Source organism: Coregonus lavaretus, assembly GCF_964263955.1.
Source record: "Coregonus lavaretus genome assembly, chromosome: 39".
In the NCBI taxonomy this organism is placed as follows: domain Eukaryota; kingdom Metazoa; phylum Chordata; class Actinopteri; order Salmoniformes; family Salmonidae; genus Coregonus; species Coregonus lavaretus.
The window spans coordinates 18,795,416-18,813,343 of NC_140026.1; the positions used below are offsets into that span (position 1 = coordinate 18,795,416).

General features: G+C 43.4%; 1 protein-coding gene across 1 annotated transcript in view; it reads right to left on the reverse strand.

The window, feature by feature from the left end:
• LOC311112983 (uncharacterized protein) overlaps positions 1 to 17,928 on the reverse strand; it is a gene marked incomplete at its 3' end in the record, with an annotated part of 154,558 nt that overhangs the window by 35,949 nt on the left and 100,681 nt on the right. Inside the window, exons 12-14 of the mRNA XM_084156109.1 lie at positions 8,987 to 10,780; positions 8,794 to 8,902; positions 7,325 to 7,944 (exon numbers count right to left, since the gene is read on the reverse strand). Of these exons, the coding sequence (XP_084012235.1) occupies positions 7,325 to 7,944; positions 8,794 to 8,902; positions 8,987 to 10,780 (2,523 nt within the window). The remainder of the gene's footprint in view (positions 1 to 7,324; positions 7,945 to 8,793; positions 8,903 to 8,986; positions 10,781 to 17,928) is intronic.

A 17,928-nucleotide genomic window follows, 5' to 3' on the forward strand; every position in this document is an offset into this window, starting at 1 on the left:
TGTACTGGCTTAAGCAGGGGGACACGTCTGGCACTGCAGAATTTGAGTCCCTGGCGGCGTAGTGTGTTACTGATGGTAGGCTTTGTTACTTTGGTCCCAGCTCTCTGCAGGTCATTCACTAGGTCCCCCTGTGTGGTTCTGGGATTTTTGCTCACCGTTCTTGTGATCATTTTGACCCCACGGGGTGAGATCTTGCGTGGAGCCCCAGATCGAGGGAGATTATCAGTGGTCTTGTATGTCTTCCATTTCCTAATAATTGCTCCCACAGTTGATTTCTTCAAACCAAGCTGCTTACCTATTGCAGATTCAGTCTTCCCAGCCTGGTGCAGGTCTACAATTTTGTTTCTGGTGTCCTTTGACAGTTCTTTGGAGTGTGACTATTTGAGGTTGTGGACAGGTGTCTTTTATACTGATAACAAGTTCAAACAGGTGCCATTAATACAGGTAACGAGTGGAGGACAGAGGAGCCTCTTAAAGAGTGGTCCTCTGTAGCTCAGCTGGTAGAGCACGGCGCTTGTAACGCCAAGGTAGTGGGTTCGATCCCCGGGACCACTCATACACAAAAAAAAATATGCACGCACGACTGTAAGTCGCTTTGGATAAAAGCGTCTGCTAAATGGCATATTATTATTATTAAAGAAGAAGTTACAGGTCTGTGAGAGCCAGAAATCTTGCTTGTTTGTAGGTGACCAAATACTTATTTTCCACCATAATTTGCAAATAAATTCATTAAAAATCCTACAATGTGATTTTCTGGATATTTATTCTCTCAATTTGTCTGTCATAGTTGACGTGTACCTATGATGAAAATTACAGGCCTCTCTCATCTTTTTAAGTGGGAGTACTTGCACAATTGGTGGATGACTAAATACTTTTTTTCCCCACTGTAGGTTATAGGTTGAGAGCTTTTGTGAAAGAGCACAGTTAGAAAGATATGGCATATAGAAGCAAACTGGATGGACATCATGAAAATGATCGGTGAGTTTGAGGGTAGAGGAAGTTCAGGAGTAAAAACAAACAAAATTGAATTATTGTAAAATTGACTGTGTCCATAAAATGTATATAGTATGTATAAGCTGGAAGTAGAGGCCTAAGCGTTGTTGTTCACTAGTTTATTCCAATTAGGGAAGGGGTCGTGGGGTTGGAAAGTAATAAAGGGAAATATGTATTTTTTTAAGGATATGTACAGTGGGGAGGACAAGTATTTGATACACTGCCGAATTTGCAGGTTTTCCTACTTACAAAGCATGTAGAGGTCTGTCATTTTTATCATAGGTACACTTCAACCGTGAGAGACGGAATCTAAAACAAAAATCCAGAAAATCACATTGTATGATTTTTAAGTAATTAATTAGCATTTTATTGCATGACATAAGTATTTGATACATCAGAAAAGCAGAACTTAATATTTGGTACAGAAACCTTTGTTTGCAATTACAGAGATCATACGTTTCCTGTAGGTCTTGACCAGGTTTGCACACACTGCAGCAGGGATTTTGGCCCACTCCTCCATACAGACCTTCTCCAGATCCTTCAGGTTTCGGGGCTGTCGCTGGGCAATACGGACTTTCAGCTCCCTCCAAAGATTTTCTATTGGGTTCAGGTCTGGAGACTGGCTAGGCCACTCCAGGACCTTGAGATGCTTCTTACGGAGCCACTCCTTAGTTGCCCTGGCTGTGTGTTTCAGGTCATTGTCATGCTGGAAGACCCAGCCACGATCCATCTTCAATGCTCTTACTGAGGGAAGGAGGTTGTTGGCCAAGATCTCGCGATACAAGGCCCCATCCATCCTCCCCTCAATACGGTGCAGTCGTCCTGTCCCCTTTGCAGAAAAGCATCCCCAAAGAATGATGTTTCCACCTCCATGCTTCACGGTTGGGATGGTGTTCTTGGGGTTGTACTCATCCTTCTTCTTCCTCCAAACACGGCGAGTGGAGTTTCCAAAAAGCTCTATTTTTGTCTCATCAGACCACATGACCTTCTCCCATTCCTCCTCTGGATCATCCAGATGGTCATTGGCAAACAGGTGGTCCCATCTCTCTTCAGGTCATTGAACAGGTCCTGCCGTGTAGTTCTGGGCTGATCCCTTACCTTCGTCATGATCATTGATGCCCCACGAGGTGAGATCTTGCATGGAGCCCCAGACCGAGGGTGATTGACCGTCATCTTGAACTTCTGCGCCAACAGTTGTTGCCTTCTCACCAAGCTGCTTGCCTATTGTCCTGTAGCCCATCCCAGCCTTGTGCAGGTCTGCAATTTTATCCCTGATGTCCTTACACAGCTCTCTGGTCTTGGCCATTGTGGAGAGGTTGGAGTCTGTTTGATTGAGTGTGTGTACAGGTGTCTTTTATACAGGTAACGAGTTCAAACAGGTGCAGTTAATACAGGTAATGAGTGGAGAACAGGAGGGCTTCTTAAAGTAAAACTAACAGGTCTGTGAGAGCCGGAATTCTTACTGGTTGGTAGGTGATCAAATACTTATGTCATGCAATAACATGAAAATTAATTACTTAAAAATCATACAATGTGATTTTCTGGATTTTTGTTTTAGATTCCGTCTCTCACAGTTGAAGTGTACCTATGATAAAAATTACAGACCTCTACATGATTTGTAAGTAGGAAAACCTGCAAAATCGGCAGTGTATCAAATACTTGTTCTCCCCACTGTATATATATATATTTGCGAGAAAATAAAACATATGAGGGATTGGAAGTGATGCAGACAATTACATTGATGGAAGTTACAATCTATCTGCAATATTAAAGCTGATCTACCCCCCAAAAAATAAAAAATAAAATTACAAAAATAAAAAATATACAGTTTGGGGAAGGCCATTTCCTGTGTCAGCATGACAATGCCCCCGTGCACACAGCGAGGTCCATACAGAAATGGTTTGTCGAGATCGGTGTGGAAAAACTTGAATGGCCTGCACAGAGCCCTGACCTCAACCCCATCGAACACCTTCAGGTTTAATTGGAACGCAGACTGCGAGCCAGGCCTAATCGCCAAATATCAGTGACCGACCTCACTAATGCTCTTGTGACTGAATGGAAGCAAGTCCCCACAGCAATGTTCCAATATCTAGTGGAAAGCCTTCCCAGAAGAGTGGAGGCTGTTATAGCAGGGAACCAACTCCATATTAATGCCCATGATTTTGGAATGAGATGTTTGACGACTAGGTGTCCACATACTTTTGGTCATGTAGTGTGCGATGACAATGGTTTTCGTAATGGCTCAACAAATCATTGTAGCGTAATGGCAGGCAAGAATTGGCATTCAAGTATGCCTACAGATAATCTACAATTAAATAATTAAACAATTAAAATAATTAAAATCATTCAACATGAATTAGCAAGTTCATGAAGTAGCAAGTTAAGCGACGTTGCCATAGCCAGGGATGGGCAACTCCAGTCCTCGGGGGCCGGAGTGGTGTCACAATTTTTCCCATCCCTAGCAAACACAGCTAAACTAATTACATTCTAAACTGAAGATTATGATTAGTTGATTATTGGAGTCAGGTGTGTTAGCTGGGGCTGGGGCAAAACGTGGCACCAATCAGGCTCCCCGAGGACTGGAGTTGCCCATCTTTAGCATAGACCTAATATGTTGACCTTTAGGTTATTGGTTAGGCTACAGTGAAATGCGTGAGCTTTTAGGTAATAGTAACCTATAGGCCTAATAGATACGAATATGGAAGCGGCTCAGACGTAGCCTAATGGCTTAATATTAGGTAGGTCTATCGATTGCACATGAAAGTGATGTCAATATTTAGCCTAATAATGTAGCTATTGTATAATTCCGTTATCTCAGTTTTCATAAAAATAAATGTATCCTTGCTACGCTTGTGTAGGCTCGGCACTAAACTATGTGTTCTCTGTCACCTGGGGCTACATGGCAATTGGCCCAGCAAAACACAAAGGACAATGCTTTAAGGACCAGTACACCCTTCCCCCTTTGATGGGCCAAAATGTATCTCTCTGTTACAGTATCCGGTGGACTATTGAATGTGTGATAGAATAATGCTATAGTATCCATGTTCGGTACATATCTGAAACTTGTCCTCTGAGTAGAACTCTGATGCTATCTATATGGATGTATGATCTCTGTGGTAACTTATATCTGTACAGGTTGAATTTTAAATTACTCTATGCAAAGGGATTTTATGGTCCTCTCAGTAATTCTGTCTCATTTACATTGGTCTCATCCCCCACACAAGCCTTTAGATGCTGTGACACCTTGTGGAGATGGGGCTTGGGTGATCAGGTTAGTGTAAACTTGGTATCGTTTGATTGGTCAATGGTGGTAGGTTTTACACCTTCAGATGTTATAAATTAAATGAAGGTCTGTTGTTCTCTCTCTTATCCTGTATACTGTCCATTGGAGAAAGGTTGTATGATATTTTCTCATTTCCTAGGCTTCTGGGCCTCTGGCCTAGTAGGCCTGTCTATGTCAATGTTTTGTCTTGTAAGTTAACCTTAGGATCTACATGCCTAGAATTAGTATTTGTTAATGTCCGTATTGCCTTGTAACTTACGTGTTATGCCTTGTATGTGAATCCATTCATTTGACAAAGATGTTAAATAATATTTGCTTTGATATTCGCTTCTCATGACCATTCCTTGATCTCAGTCAACTAAATGCATAATACTTGATTGCACATGGTTTTACTATAATGTTAAATGGAGTCAGATAAAGAAACATTTCAATAAGCTACTTGCATAGTCTTATTAGTCACATATGAGGTGTATATAATATGCATTCACACCTCCCCAGTGGCACAGTGGTCTAAGGCACTGCATCTCAGTGCTAGAGGCGTCACTACAGACCCTGGTTCAATTCTAGGCTGTATCACAATCCGGCCGTGATTGGGAGTCCCATAGGGCGGCACACAATTGGCCCAGCATCGTCTGGGTTTGGCCGGGGTAGGCCGTCATTGTAAATAAGAATTTGTTCTTAACTGACTTGCCAAGTTAAATAAAAAAATAAAATAATAAAAAATATATACAGTGCCTTCAGAAAGTATTCATACCCCTTGACTCATTCCACATTTTGTTGTGTTACAGCCTGAATTCAAAATTGATTAAATATATATATTTCTCACACATCTACACACAATACCCCATAATGACAAAGTGAAAACATGTTTTTAGACATTTTTGCAGATTTATAAAAAATGAAATACAGACATATCTCATTTACATACTGTAAGTATTCACACCCGAGTCAATACTTTGTAGAAGCACCTTTGGCAACGATTACAGCTGTGAGTCTTTCTGGGTAAGTATCTAAGAGCTTTCCACATCTGGATTGTGCACAACATTTGTTCATTATTCTTTAAAAAAATCTTCAAGTTCTGTCAAATTGGTTTTTGATCATTGTTAGACAACCATTTTCAGGTCTTGCCATAGATTTTCAAGTAGATTTAAGTGTAACTCTGCCACTCAGGGACATTCACTGTCTTCTTGGTAAGCAACTCCAGTGTAGATTTGGCCTTGTGTTTCAGGTTACTGTCCTGCTGAAAGGTGAATTCAGCAGACTGAACCATGTTTTCCTCTAGGATTTTGCCTGTGCTTAGCTCCATTCCGTTTCTTTTTTATCCTGAAAAACTCCACAGTGTTTAACGATTACAAGTGTAGCCGGCGCGGTCTGCTCGTCGCCGACTACTGCGTTGTGTTCCGGTGCACTGAAGACAAGACACTGGCGTACTTGAAGGCACTTTATTGTGTACAACTCTCTCAATCTGTTCAACATCAAGGAGAGAAAATGTTCAAAACTCTACCCTCGACCAGAATCCGCCTCTCCCAGCCGAGTACAATGCAGACTGAATATAATCACATTCAAAAATCCAAGGAATAAAATACAACATAATTGGAAAATAAACATTGCATCTGGTGTATATCTTATGTATGTGTCATATTGCATGTTATCTCTGCCAAAAACTCTGAGCTTTTAGCCTTTACATTAATACTGTGCAACATGACATAAACCATCTTTCAAATAGGTAATACATACAGTAATATGCACGAAGCAACATGTAATCCTTCACATTTGAGCTTTTCAGTGCCATTAAACACTAATCAATACATGAAAACATTTTAAATGAACACATATTTTTAACCTGATATAGGGAATACATACCTGTTCAACATCAAGGAGAGAAAATGTTCAAAACTCTACCCTCGACCAGAATCCGCCTAACATAAAAAAAAACAACGTGGGCTTCATCACAAGAGGATAGACGATTGCTAACTTACAGCTAAACAAAACACGAGGTTAGCTAAGTTAGCAATTTCTCAAACTCTCAAAAATAGCTAAATTCACGACACAGCTTGATTAAATGTACGTACACTCATCATATAATATACATACAAGTTACTATGTGCACTGAAACGTTTTAGTTTTAACAGGTATATCAAGTTTATATCACGCCGAAGTGAACACATACCTCTCCCAGCCGAGTACAATGCAGACTGAGAAAAGCATGACACCCCTCCGCATATAACCAAACCAACACTCTAGAGGGCGCACTTACACAACTAACTCTCCCAATATCTGTAGACTACACGAAATGCTGAACAATACAATATTTTGGTGAAATCAACTCACAAAATAAAATAAAAAATAGAAAATGAACGGTTGCAAAAATCTGTAATTCTTTGACCTGTTACATTCACCCCTCTTTAATTTCACCAAAATCCTTCGCATTTCGAGGGTGGAAAAGAACCAAAAACATATAGAATAAAACTCTTGTCCACTTGGTCCAAGATAGCCCTGGGACTCCATTTCCCATATACAGCGTATAAAGCTACTTACAAAGTAAGTTAAAAGAAAACAGCAGTTGATCAGGCTACTGCCCCTTCTAGTGAATATGATGCCTTATACACCATATGAAATCTTGGAACACTTTCCCTCCAATATGAACATCTCATGACCCAGGTCATACTACTGGTAATAAAGAAAAATATCTTAATCTCAAAAATGTATCTAAAATAAAGAACGGAAAGACAGTGACCTTCTGACTCCTGTAACAAAACCCTTGGTGAGTGGTTTTTGCACCATGTTCTCTATCAAGCGATCGACTGCCTTAACAACCCTGCCAGTACGTGTTCTGACAACCTGACTTTCAAACCCTTGTACTTGGGAGGGTATCTGACTATCAATCAGTGTAACAGGTGAATTGACGTCCGAAGACCCTGTCTCATCTAAGTCAGGAACATCAATTGGGGCAACAGAGTCAGTGTCAGTCATGTGCAAATCAGGGGGGTCACTGGAATCCGACAAGTCTCTCACAGGTGAGTATTCATTTTCCCCTTGGCCTCTGACCTCTTTAGACTGGGCTCTCGTGGGTGTCAGTTGAACAGACTTCCTGAACAGAGAGTGGGGCATCTCATTCTCCATCTCAGACTCATCAGCTTCTCCAATAGACTCAGAGTCAGAGGATGCGTTTAACCACGAACATGTACGGTCCTCAGAAGCATCTACTGCTAGGCCACTCAAAGCATCAACAGAAGGAGGCTGAAACTCACTGGCCACATCCGAGGCAGCTCCATTCGTCTCTTCATCGCTTAGTTCTGGCATGGGCAAGAAGCTCACGTCCAACATCAAATTCCGATGAACAACTTTTGTTTTCCCACTTTCGTCTCTGACTTTGTAAACGTGAGTCTGAGGGTTCCGGTCTATGATGGTATACATAGTGGCTTCCCACTTATCCGCTAACTTCCTCTTCCCTCTCTCTGCTTTATTAGCTAACAAAACTCGGTCGCCAATGTTCAAGTGGGTTCCACGAACTCTCTTGTTGTAGCCATCAGCTTGATGTTGCTGTCCTTTCCTCGCATGCTGCTGAGCTATGTCGGCAGCCACATGGAGGTTCGCCATCAGTTTCTCTGCATAGGTCTTATAATTCACCACGACTGGATCCCTCAAGACTTGTTTGAAGACCATGTCTACTGGGAGTCTGGGGACTCGACCATACATCAAATAGAATGGAGGATATCCAGTTGTTTCATGAGTGGTGGCATTATACGCAAAAGTCAAAGTCTGTATCTGTTGGGCCCAGTGTTGCTTAGCTGTCAGGGATAGGGCACGCAACATACTGCCAAGTGTCCTATTGAACCTTTCGGTTTGCCCATTTCCCATGGGATGGTATGCTGTTGTGTGTGTTTTCATAATCCCTGTGAGGCTGAGGAGTTCAGCTATGAGTTTGCTTTCAAAATTGGCCCCTTGATCAGAATGTATTCGCTCTGGGAAACCGTAGATGCAGAATACGTTATCCCATAACTTCTTTGCTATTTGCGTTGCAGTTTGGTTTACGCAGGGAAAGGCATGAGCCAATTTTGTAAAGTGGTCTGTTATGACTAACACATCGACAGATCTTTGCTTACAGTCCTCAGCACTCCAAAAATCAATGCACACCAGCTCCATGGGTGCCGAAGTGCGAATGCTCTCCAAGGGAGCTCGGGCAGCTGGTTCAGGGGTATTTGCAAGGATACAGCGTTGGCAGCATTTCACATATTCCTTGATGTCTCTTCCCATTTGCGGCCAGAAGAAACGCTGTCGGGCGAGGTGTGCTGTTCTAGCCTGCCCTTGATGCCCAGCGAAATCATGCACACCAGCGAGAGCTTTGGCCTTCAAGCTAGCAGGCAGCACAAACTGATACCTCTTCTCTCTGCTTAATGGGTCTTTGGTTACCCTATATAGGACTCCGTCCTGGACTTTTAGATGATGCCACTGCTTGCACAGTGTCTGGGTCGTAAGAGCTAACCTCCTCCTCCCTCGCCTAGGTGGTGACTCACCCCTCTGAATGAGTGGCAGGACTTCCCTGATAACTGGATCTATTTCCTGGCTGTGCCTCAGCTCGCCGATGGAGAGGGCTGGAAGTGTGTCTTGTTCTGAGGGCACCGCCTGGGGAAGAACATTGAGAAACTGTGTTGCTCTTATCTCTGCTCCCCTTTCCCACTCTACATGAGCTTCACAAGCAGATTTCACATGAGAGGGTTCTTGACTGCCGGCCAGCCTGTCTTGAGTGGGGTCCATAGTTACACAGCACCCTGCATCAAGTGCCTGGAGACACTGGGTCTTACTCCGGAAGAGATCTTGGACTTTCTCCTCTTTGGTTCCCTCCGCCTCGGCCAAAAGACTTCCATAGGGCTCACTGATCAACCTTTGGCTCACTGATTTAGCAAACGGATCTCTACTCAGGGCATCTGCCACAATGTTCTTTACCCCAGGAATGTGTTTGATACTGAAGGTGTAGGGGGAAAGCTTTGCCACCCACCTCTGTTCGCAAGCATCAAGTTTTGGTTTGGTCATTATATAGGTCAAAGGATTATTGTCGGTCCACACTGTAAAAGTGTGGCCTTTCAACCAGTGGCTGAATTTTTCACAAATACTCCATTTGAGCGCCAAGAACTCCAGTCGGTGAGCAGGATACCTCTTTTGTGAGCCAGTGAGGGTCTTGCTGGCAAAGGCGATCGGGCGTGCCTTCGTTTCTCCTTCTGGTATCTGGGACAGAACCGCCCCAAGGCCATCAAGAGATGCATCAATGGACAGAACCAAGGGCTTAGTAAAGTCTGGATGGCTAAGGACCACACAATTCAGGAGCTTCTCCTTAAGGCCGGCGAAAGCGGAATCGCAGTCAAGGGTCCAATCCGCAGGTTTGAGCTTTCTGTAGACTCCCGCATTCTGACTGTACTTCCCGGCCTTTCCTCTCCGTTTCTGGCCAGCTGTGAGAGCAAACAGGGGTTTTGCGATGGAGGAGCAATTTGGTATGTAGTGTTGGTAATAAAATACCATCCCCAGGAACGACTTCACTCTGCGAACTGAAGGAGTGCAGCCATCATCTTCCATCAAGTCCCTCTTTGACATTTTGGTGATGACCTCGACCTTCTCTGGGTCAACAGCAACACCGTCACTGTCAACGATGTGTCCGAGAAACTTCACAGATCTCCGCAACAGATGGCATTTTTTTGGACTCAACTTTAGATTGTGCTCCCGTAGCCTCTGGAAAACAACCTCTAATCTGCTGAGGGCCTGCTGTTCATTGGGGGCAAATATCAAGAGATCATCTAGGTAGCACAAGAGACTGCTGAAGTTAAGATCGCCAAAGATACTCAGCATCATCCTCATGAAGGACGCTGGACTGTTGCAAAGCCCCTGTGGCATTCTGTTATACTCGTGCAGGCCTAATGGTGTTGTGAAGGCGGTATACTTTTTGTCCTCCTCATGCATGGGCAAGTTATAAAATCCAGACGTGAGGTCCATGGTGCTGAAGACAGCATTACCGCCAAGGGCAGCCAAGCAGTCCGATTGATGGGGCAAAGGATGAGCATCCTTGATAGTTCTTGCATTCAGCCATCGAAAGTCTGTGCATATCCGGAGGTCGCCATTTTTCTTCCAAACCATCACGAGTGGAGAAGCATATTCACTCATTGATTTCCGTATGATTTCCTGTTCCTCCATCTCGGTGAGAACTTGGCGCAGCTTTTGATAGTGGGCTGGCGGCACTCTGCGATATGGAAGACGGAAGGGACGGTCGTCAGTGAGGCGGATCCTATGGGCAAAGCCCTTGGCTTCTCCACAGTCAAGATTATGCTTTGAAAATATATCCTGATATTTCTCCAGCAATGTCACAAGTTGGAGCTTGGTGGAGGGGCTCGCTTCACAATGATCAATGTCGACATTTCCTAGACCAGACTTCTGCAGTCTGTCTTTCAGGTCACCGTTGTCTTTCTGTTCCACATGAGTCACTCTAACAGAGCCAGCATCACTCTGACAGGAACCCTGGAACAGTGTGAGATCTTTAGCTGCAACACAAGTAGAGACGTCCGCAAGCTTGCTGTTCCTTTTCAGTGTGAGTGGTTTGTCTGAGATATTAGTGATTTTCATGGGAGTCCAGCCATCTCCCCATAGCGGTGTTACCACTCTCCCCACCATAATGCCCCAAGGCACACACCTGGAGGTTGTAGGCTCCACCATAACTGTACTCCCAGGTGACTTGGGTATATTACTTGGCAGTCTTCCCCACAGCAGGTACTCTTGTTTGGGAAGGAGAGTCACCGCCTGAGTTAGCTTCACGGTCCCTACTTTTCCTGGGACATCTTCACCCCTCCATCTTGTGAGACTGGTCATCATTTCTAGAAACTGTTCGCCATCTGGAGACCCTTTTGTGTTGCTCGAGATAAGTGTCCAATAACTGTTCTCGTTTTTCAGCTGATGCAGTACACGTTTCAACATGTTGGTGCCTACTATTATGTCGTCTTTCTGACCAGTGATCACCAGAACTGGGACCATGCACTTTACCCCATACAGACTTAGTTCCATGTCATACATGCACTTGGGGCGCACTTGTACTCCTCCACAGCCAACAAGGATGATATGCTGTGAGATTTCTTGATGTGGGGTCAAGACGCTATCCGATAGTAGTCTCTGCTCTGCCTCTTCACTTATCGTGCAGGCCATTGAGCCTGTATCGAGGAGCCCTTGCAACTGAGCACAGCCATTAACTGTCACCGGTGCGTGAAATAACTCACTGAACGTCTCAACTCTGTGAATATTCTGAACAATTACCGTGTAATTATCAGACATTGCTTTACAGACATTGACATACATCTCCTTCAATTCTTCACTTTCTTCAAGGGTTGAATCTTCAATGCTCACACATCCCCTTTCCGTATGTGAGCTATCTAGTTTAAACTGGCTCCAAATTGCTCAGAGTTAGGTGGTGTGTGCGCTAACTGTGGCTGAGCGTTAATTCTTGGCCGGCGCTGTTGGCATTCTCTCTTCCAGTGGCCGGGCTTGTAACAGCCCATACAGAGGTTCGCCTGTCTACAGTGTGCAGTAGTTGAATGTTCGGCAGACTGACAGACTTTACATCTACTCTGAACAATGGCTGCTGGCCCCCTGCTTGGTGGCACGACTGCTGTTGTGTGTGCCGTCTGCTCTAGCACACGGTTCAGCAAGCCAATGAGAGACTGCATTCAGACGCTCTCTGTCTGAGGAGAGGATGGAAGCCCCATTGCCTTTGGGTAACCAGTAAGGTCTGTTGGGTTTTCAGCAGCGACTGTCTCTGTGGTTAATGCCTGAGCATGTGCACCAATGTTCTTTGGCCGATAAGATTTGGCTTGACACATTGTTCTAGCCTCTCTCTGATGTTCAACGAGGTGTTCCTGAATCTCATTTGCTGTCCACTTTTCAGCTGTTTTGCACTTTAGGACACTTGCAAGAGCGGGGTCGGGACAGTGTTTCACCAGCATCATTGTGACTTCGTGAGAGGGGTCCTCAATGTTTCGCCCCTGCCTTCTCAGACACTCATCTGCGACATCCACAGCCTTGTTCAAGCGTATCCAATAGTCCATGGGACTTTCTCCAGCCAGAGGAAGTGTGTTATAGAAATCTGCTAAAGGCATAGAGGAGTAGGTTAACTCACTGAAATGTTGTTTCAGAATATCAAAGACGAGCTTGGAGTTCTCAGCTGGCTGCAGCGATGGCATACTGCGCAGGGTAACTTTAACAATGTCTCTAGCCTTTCCCATTAGTCTTGACATTATCTCCTGGGAGTGCTCTTGCGGGTGTACACCCCTCTTATTCAGGTAAATGCTCATAATCTCTTCCCACTCATGCACTGTGTGTTTGTCTGTTCCATCACCCCTGAAGTACGGCGGCTCTTTGACATCTGTCTTCATGACTAACTTTACTCCTGTCATGTTCAAATCAGACTGTCCATATCCTAAGTTCAGGCTAGGCGTAGGAGTGGTTTGGTTATCTGCACTACCAACAGATCTCTGTAATTGGCTAGCAATGTTCTCTCCTATTTCATGAGCTAACTGTGTGATGAGACTCCCTAGGTCTGCAGAACTCACATGTGAACTAGACACTGGCTGACGTGGAGAATGTTCATCTGTTTGGGTGTGAGTGTATGAAAATGCAGGACAGCCCACTGAACTAACGCTGCTTGCAATGTCTGGAGCATCTCCTAAGCTACGCATGTGTGGTGCGGGGGAATATTCATCAGTGCGTAAGCGTCTGGACGAGAGTACAGGTCTGCCTAGTATACCAGCACCCCTAACCGGCGTGCTCTCCACCATACTCATAAACCTGCCCCTCCCCAGGCTTACCCCTGCAGCATCTCCAACACTAAATGGTGTCTGCGCATCCTTACCATCAGTCATTTTTTTTATTTATTTTTTAAATAGAAAGTTGTAATAGACTATGGTAATGATATGTGAATCACCAGAACATGTGAATATGAAAAAAAAAATTGTAAAATGATAGAAGTAGCTGAGGTAAGCAATTAAGAGCTACAATTTACACATTAATGTTTGCCCTTATACTTGTAACGTTCCGAAGAGGTTCCTACTCGTCACAGCAACCATCGGCGATCACCCTGGCGATGATCTGAAGCGAAGATAATCCGGGTCACGGCACCAATGTAGCCGGCGCGGTCTGCTCGTCGCCGACTACTGCGTTGTGTTCCGGTGCACTGAAGACAAGACACTGGCGTACTTGAAGGCACTTTATTGTGTACAACTCTCTCAATCTGTTCAACATCAAGGAGAGAAAATGTTCAAAACTCTACCCTCGACCAGAATCCGCCTCTCCCAGCCGAGTACAATGCAGACTGAATATAATCACATTCAAAAATCCAAGGAATAAAATACAACATAATTGGAAAATAAACATTGCATCTGGTGTATATCTTATGTATGTGTCATATTGCATGTTATCTCTGCCAAAAACTCTGAGCTTTTAGCCTTTACATTAATACTGTGCAACATGACATAAACCATCTTTCAAATAGGTAATACATACAGTAATATGCACGAAGCAACATGTAATCCTTCACATTTGAGCTTTTCAGTGCCATTAAACACTAATCAATACATGAAAACATTTTAAATGAACACATATTTTTAACCTGATATAGGGAATACATACCTGTTCAACATCAAGGAGAGAAAATGTTCAAAACTCTACCCTCGACCAGAATCCGCCTAACATAAAAAAAACAACGTGGGCTTCATCACAAGAGGATAGACGATTGCTAACTTACAGCTAAACAAAACACGAGGTTAGCTAAGTTAGCAATTTCTCAAACTCTCAAAAATAGCTAAATTCATGACACAGCTTGATTAAATGTACGTACACTCATCATATAATATACATACAAGTTACTATGTGCACTGAAACGTTTTAGTTTTAACAGGTATATCAAGTTTATATCACGCCGAAGTGAACACATACCTCTCCCAGCCGAGTACAATGCAGACTGAGAAAAGCATGACACCCCTCCGCATATAACCAAACCAACACTCTAGAGGGCGCACTTACACAACTAACTCTCCCAATATCTGTAGACTACACGAAATGCTGAACAATACAATATTTTGGTGAAATCAACTCACAAAATAAAATAAAAAATAGAAAATGAACGGTTGCAAAAATCTGTAATTCTTTGACCTGTTACACAAGCATACCGATAACATGATGCAGCCACCACTATACTTGAAAATATGGAGAGTGGTACTCAGTAATTTGCCCCAAACATAACACTTTCTATTCAGGACAAAAAGTGAATTGCTTTGCAATATTTTCTGCAGTATTACTTTTGTCCTATCACAGCCATTAAACTTGAACTGTTTTAAAGTCACTATTGGCCTCATGGTGAAATCCCTGAGCGGTTTCCTTCCTCTCCTGCAACTGAGTTAGTAAGGACACTGGTATCTTTGTAGTGACTGGGTGTATTGATACACCATCCAAAGTGTAATTAATAACTTCACCATGCTCAAAGGGATATTCAATGTCTGCTTTTTTATACCAATAGGTGTCCTTCTTTGCGAGGCAATGGAAAACATCCATGGTCTTTGTGGTTGAATCTGTGTTTGAAATTCACTGCTCGACTGAGGGACCTTACAGATAATTGTATGTGTGGGGTACAGAGATGAGGTAGTCATTCAAAAACCATGTTAAACACAATTACTGCACACAGAGTGAGTCCATGCAACTTGTTATGTGATTTGTTAAGCACATTTTTACTCCTGAATTTATTTAGGCTTGTCATAACAAAGGGGTTGAATACTTATCGACTCAAGATATTTCAGCGTTTCATTTTTTATTAATTTGCAAACATTCCGAATAACATAATTCCACTTTGACATTATGGGGTATTGTGTGTAGGCCAGTGATAAAAAAATCTCAATTTAATACATTTTGAATTCAGGCTGTAACACAACAAAATATGGAAAAACTCAATGTGGTGTGAATACTTTCGGAAGTATATCAAATATTATAACATTTTGAGGCTATTTATATTAAAGTATGACGTTTTTGGGCGGTCACAGAGAGACAGATAAACATCTTCATTCTATGTTTAGCAGAGATTTTCTGTGTGTAAAGTGACGCGGGAGGGCAAATGGTGATCTAACGACGCACTTAGCTGTTCTATGAGTGGTCTGAGGCAAGCGTTAGATTACGAGCTATTTCAAGTGCAATGTTAATAAAGGCAGTTTTGGGAAACGGCTCGGAATTTAGAGATGCTCTTACGAAGGTTCGAACGATGGCAGGTCCCCACCAAGCATCCTCCACCGCCCCCCAACCACCATCCCTACCTGCCCCTCCCACCCCACCTTCTGCTCCATCTGTCAGCCAATAACCTGCTGGAGCTTGCCATCCCGTTAGCGCACCTGTGCCTGCCACCTCAAATAGAGTTGTCTGAAACACACACACACACAGGAACACTCTCACGCACTATGCTGTCCTATACACGCATACACACACAGTATCTACTCAGATGCACGCACACACATCTACACACACACACACACACACACTTTCCCCTCAAAATGTAGTCAGGTAAGGGCTTGGCTAAACTAAATCCCTGCCACTTCTCAGGATGATGACTGCCAGGCAGTTGGTGTTTGGTGACGCGGATGGGAACACACACACAGCTTGCCGTCTTTCTGTCTCTGTCCCTTTCCTGCTCACACTCACTCACAGTGACGTAAAGAGGACAAAAGGAGTGCCTGGGGCCACGCTCCCACAGTGCCATTACCTCAGATGAGGAATGCATTCTCACACACACACACAAACACACACACACAGCTGTCATATATACAGTTGAAGTCAGAAGTTTACATACACGTAGGTTGGAGTCATTAAAACTCATTTTTCAACCACTCCACAAATGTCTTGTTAACAAACTATCGTTTTGGCAAGTCGGTTAGGATATCTACTTTGTGAATGACACAAGTAATTTTTCCAACAATTGTTTACAGACAGATTATTTCACTTAGAATTCACTGTATCACAATTCCAGTGGGTCAGAAGTATACATACACTAAGTTGACTGTGCCTTTAAACAGCTTGGAAAATTCCAGAAAATGATGTCATGGCTTTAGAAGCTTCTAATAGGCTAATTGACATCATTTGAGTCAATTGGAGGTGTACCTGTGGATGTATTTCAAGGCCTACCTTCAAACTCAGTGCCTCTTTGCTTGACATCATGGGAAAATCAAAAGAAATCAGCCAAGACCTCAGAAAAATATTTGTAGACCTCCACAAGTCTGGTCCTCTGTAGCTCAGCTGGTAGAGCACGGCGCTTGTAACGCCAAGGTAGTGGGTTCGATCCCCGGGACCACCCATACACACAAAAAAATAATGATGCATGCATGACTGTAAGTCGCTTTGGATAAAAGCGTCTGCTAAATGGCATATTATTATTATTATTATAAGTCTGGTTCATCATTGGGACCAATTTCCAAACGCCTGAAGGTACCACGTTCATCTGTACAAACAATAGTACGCAAGTATAATCACCATGGGACCATGCAGCCGTCATACCGCTCAGGAAGGAGACGCGTTTTGTCTCCTAGAGATGAACGTACTTGGTGCGAAAAGTGCAAATCAATCCCAGAACAACAGCACAGGACCTTGTGAAGATGCTGGAGGAAACAGGTACAAAAGTATCTATATCCACAGTAAAACGAGTCCTATATCGACATAACCTGAAAGGCCGCTCAGCAAGGAAGAAGCCACTGCTCCAAAACTGCCATAAAAAAGCCAGACTACGGTTTGCAACTGCACATGGGGACAAAGATCGTACTTTTTGGAGAAATGTCCTCTGGTCTGATGAAACAAAATAGAACTGTTTGGCCATAATGACCATCGTTATGTTTGGAGGAAAAAGGGGAAGGCTTGCAAGCCGAAAAACACCATCCCAACTGTGAAGCACGGGGGTGGCAGCATCATGCTGTGGGGGTGCTTTGCTGCAGGAGTGACTGGTGCACTTCACAAAATAGATGGCATCACGAGGAAGGAAAATTATGTGGATATATTGAAGCAACATCTCAAGACATCAGTCAGGAATTTAAAGCTTGGTCGCAAATGGGTATTCCCAATGGACAATGACCCCAAACATACTTCCAAAGTTGTATCAAAATGGCTTAAGGACAACAAAGTCAAGGTATTGGAGTGGCCATCACAAAGCCCTGACCTCAATCCTATAGAACATTTGTGGGCAGAACAGAAAAAGCGTGTGCGAGCAAGGAGGCCTACAAACCTGACTCAGTTACACCAGCTCTGTTAGGAGGAATGGGCCAGAATTCACCCAACTTATTGTGGGAAGCTTGTGGAAGGCTACCCAAAACGTTTGACCCAAGTTAAACAAATGAAAGGCAATGCTACCAAATACTAATTGAGTGTATGTAAACCTCTGACCCACTGGGAATGTGATGAAAGAAATAAAAGCTGAAATAAATCATTCTCTCTACGATTATTCTGACATTTCACATTCTTAAAATAAAGTGGTGATCCTAACTGACCTAAAACAGGGAATTTTTACTAGGATTAAATGTCAGGAATTGTGAAAAACTGAGTTTAAATGTATTTGGCTAAGGTGTATGTAAACTTCAGACTTCAGCTGTACGAGCACACAC